Source organism: Papilio polytes, unplaced genomic scaffold (genome assembly GCF_000836215.1).
Source record: "Papilio polytes unplaced genomic scaffold, Ppol_1.0 DF821845.1, whole genome shotgun sequence".
In the NCBI taxonomy this organism is placed as follows: Eukaryota; Metazoa; Arthropoda; class Insecta; order Lepidoptera; family Papilionidae; genus Papilio; species Papilio polytes.
In genome coordinates this window covers 1,469,554-1,470,521 of record NW_013527359.1, presented here as the reverse complement: position 1 = coordinate 1,470,521, position 968 = coordinate 1,469,554, and the positions used below count along the sequence as shown (strand labels likewise).

Genomic DNA, 968 nt, shown 5'->3' with positions numbered 1-968 from the left:
TCGCTTGATTGTTAGGCTGCGTCGTCGGAGCTGATTTTTGAACGTTGTTGTATTTGTTATCTACAGTGTTTTGAGGATCTTGGTATTCTTCGGGCGGAGCTATGAACTTTGGTGGTGAAGGGGGGTTCACTTGTTGTGATTTAGGATAGCTTACTATCTGCGCGATATACGGCTGCTGCCCTTTGGCAGAATGCGCCGGACTGTGACTTTGGAATGTAGGGTTGTAAGTGATCTGCGACGCTTCTGCACTAATTTCACATTCTATTTCTTTTTGGTTTGCTCTTTGGTGTTCATTCGTTTCAGTCTTTTTAGTTTTTTGATTGTAAGGTGCGACTTTAGGATTACTCTTCCAGTTGGAGCCGGCGCTCTGTGGTCTTTTGACGGGTGATTTGGTGGGATCGTGCCAGTTATCTCCGTTGATGGGGCGCGAGTCGGGCGGATGGTGGGACTGGGCGCTGTGTGCTCGCCTCGGTGGGGGCGACATGCCTTCAGGGACGTGTTGCTGCCTGTAGCACCTCCTCACGGCGCCGGGGCTATTCTGTCGCTCTGGCGGCTGCGGCATCGGCCTGGGAACACGTCTCCTTGCGGGCGTGGGCGGGCTCGGCTGCGACTGCGAGGACTGTGTGGACTGCGAGGCCGACCGCCATTTCTCTATCAGAATTCGTCGTCGCTCTTGTTCTAATTTCACTTCAGTTTCACTGGATGAATCGTAGTCCTTGCCCTATAAAAAATGGGTTTTTAATGCTAAGCCATCATTCATTTAAGTTAATACTAATGTTAACCAAATATTTACCTTTTCTATTTTTTCGTCCAACATTTTGAAGAAATCCTGTTGGCTCGCTGACACCTCACTGCAAAGAGAGTATTTATGAAATTTACATACCCTTTGTGCGACGTTAAGGTCTTACACGAATACAAAGAAAGTCAACAGATGGTAGGAGAAGGTGAAATGACTTACATGGGTGGTG

At 48.2% G+C, this 968-nt stretch overlaps 1 protein-coding gene across 1 annotated transcript in view; it reads right to left on the bottom strand.

Moving 5' to 3' along the window:
• The window catches only part of LOC106107775 (pollen-specific leucine-rich repeat extensin-like protein 3), a gene marked incomplete at its 5' end in the record, with an annotated part of 1,833 nt that extends 867 nt beyond the window's left edge, over positions 1–966 (bottom strand). Inside the window, 3 exons of the mRNA XM_013288777.1 lie at positions 5–721; positions 794–851; positions 959–966. Coding sequence (XP_013144231.1) covers positions 5–721; positions 794–851; positions 959–966 — 783 coding nt within the window. The remainder of the gene's footprint in view (positions 1–4; positions 722–793; positions 852–958) is intronic.
• Positions 967–968: the final 2 nt, after the last annotated feature.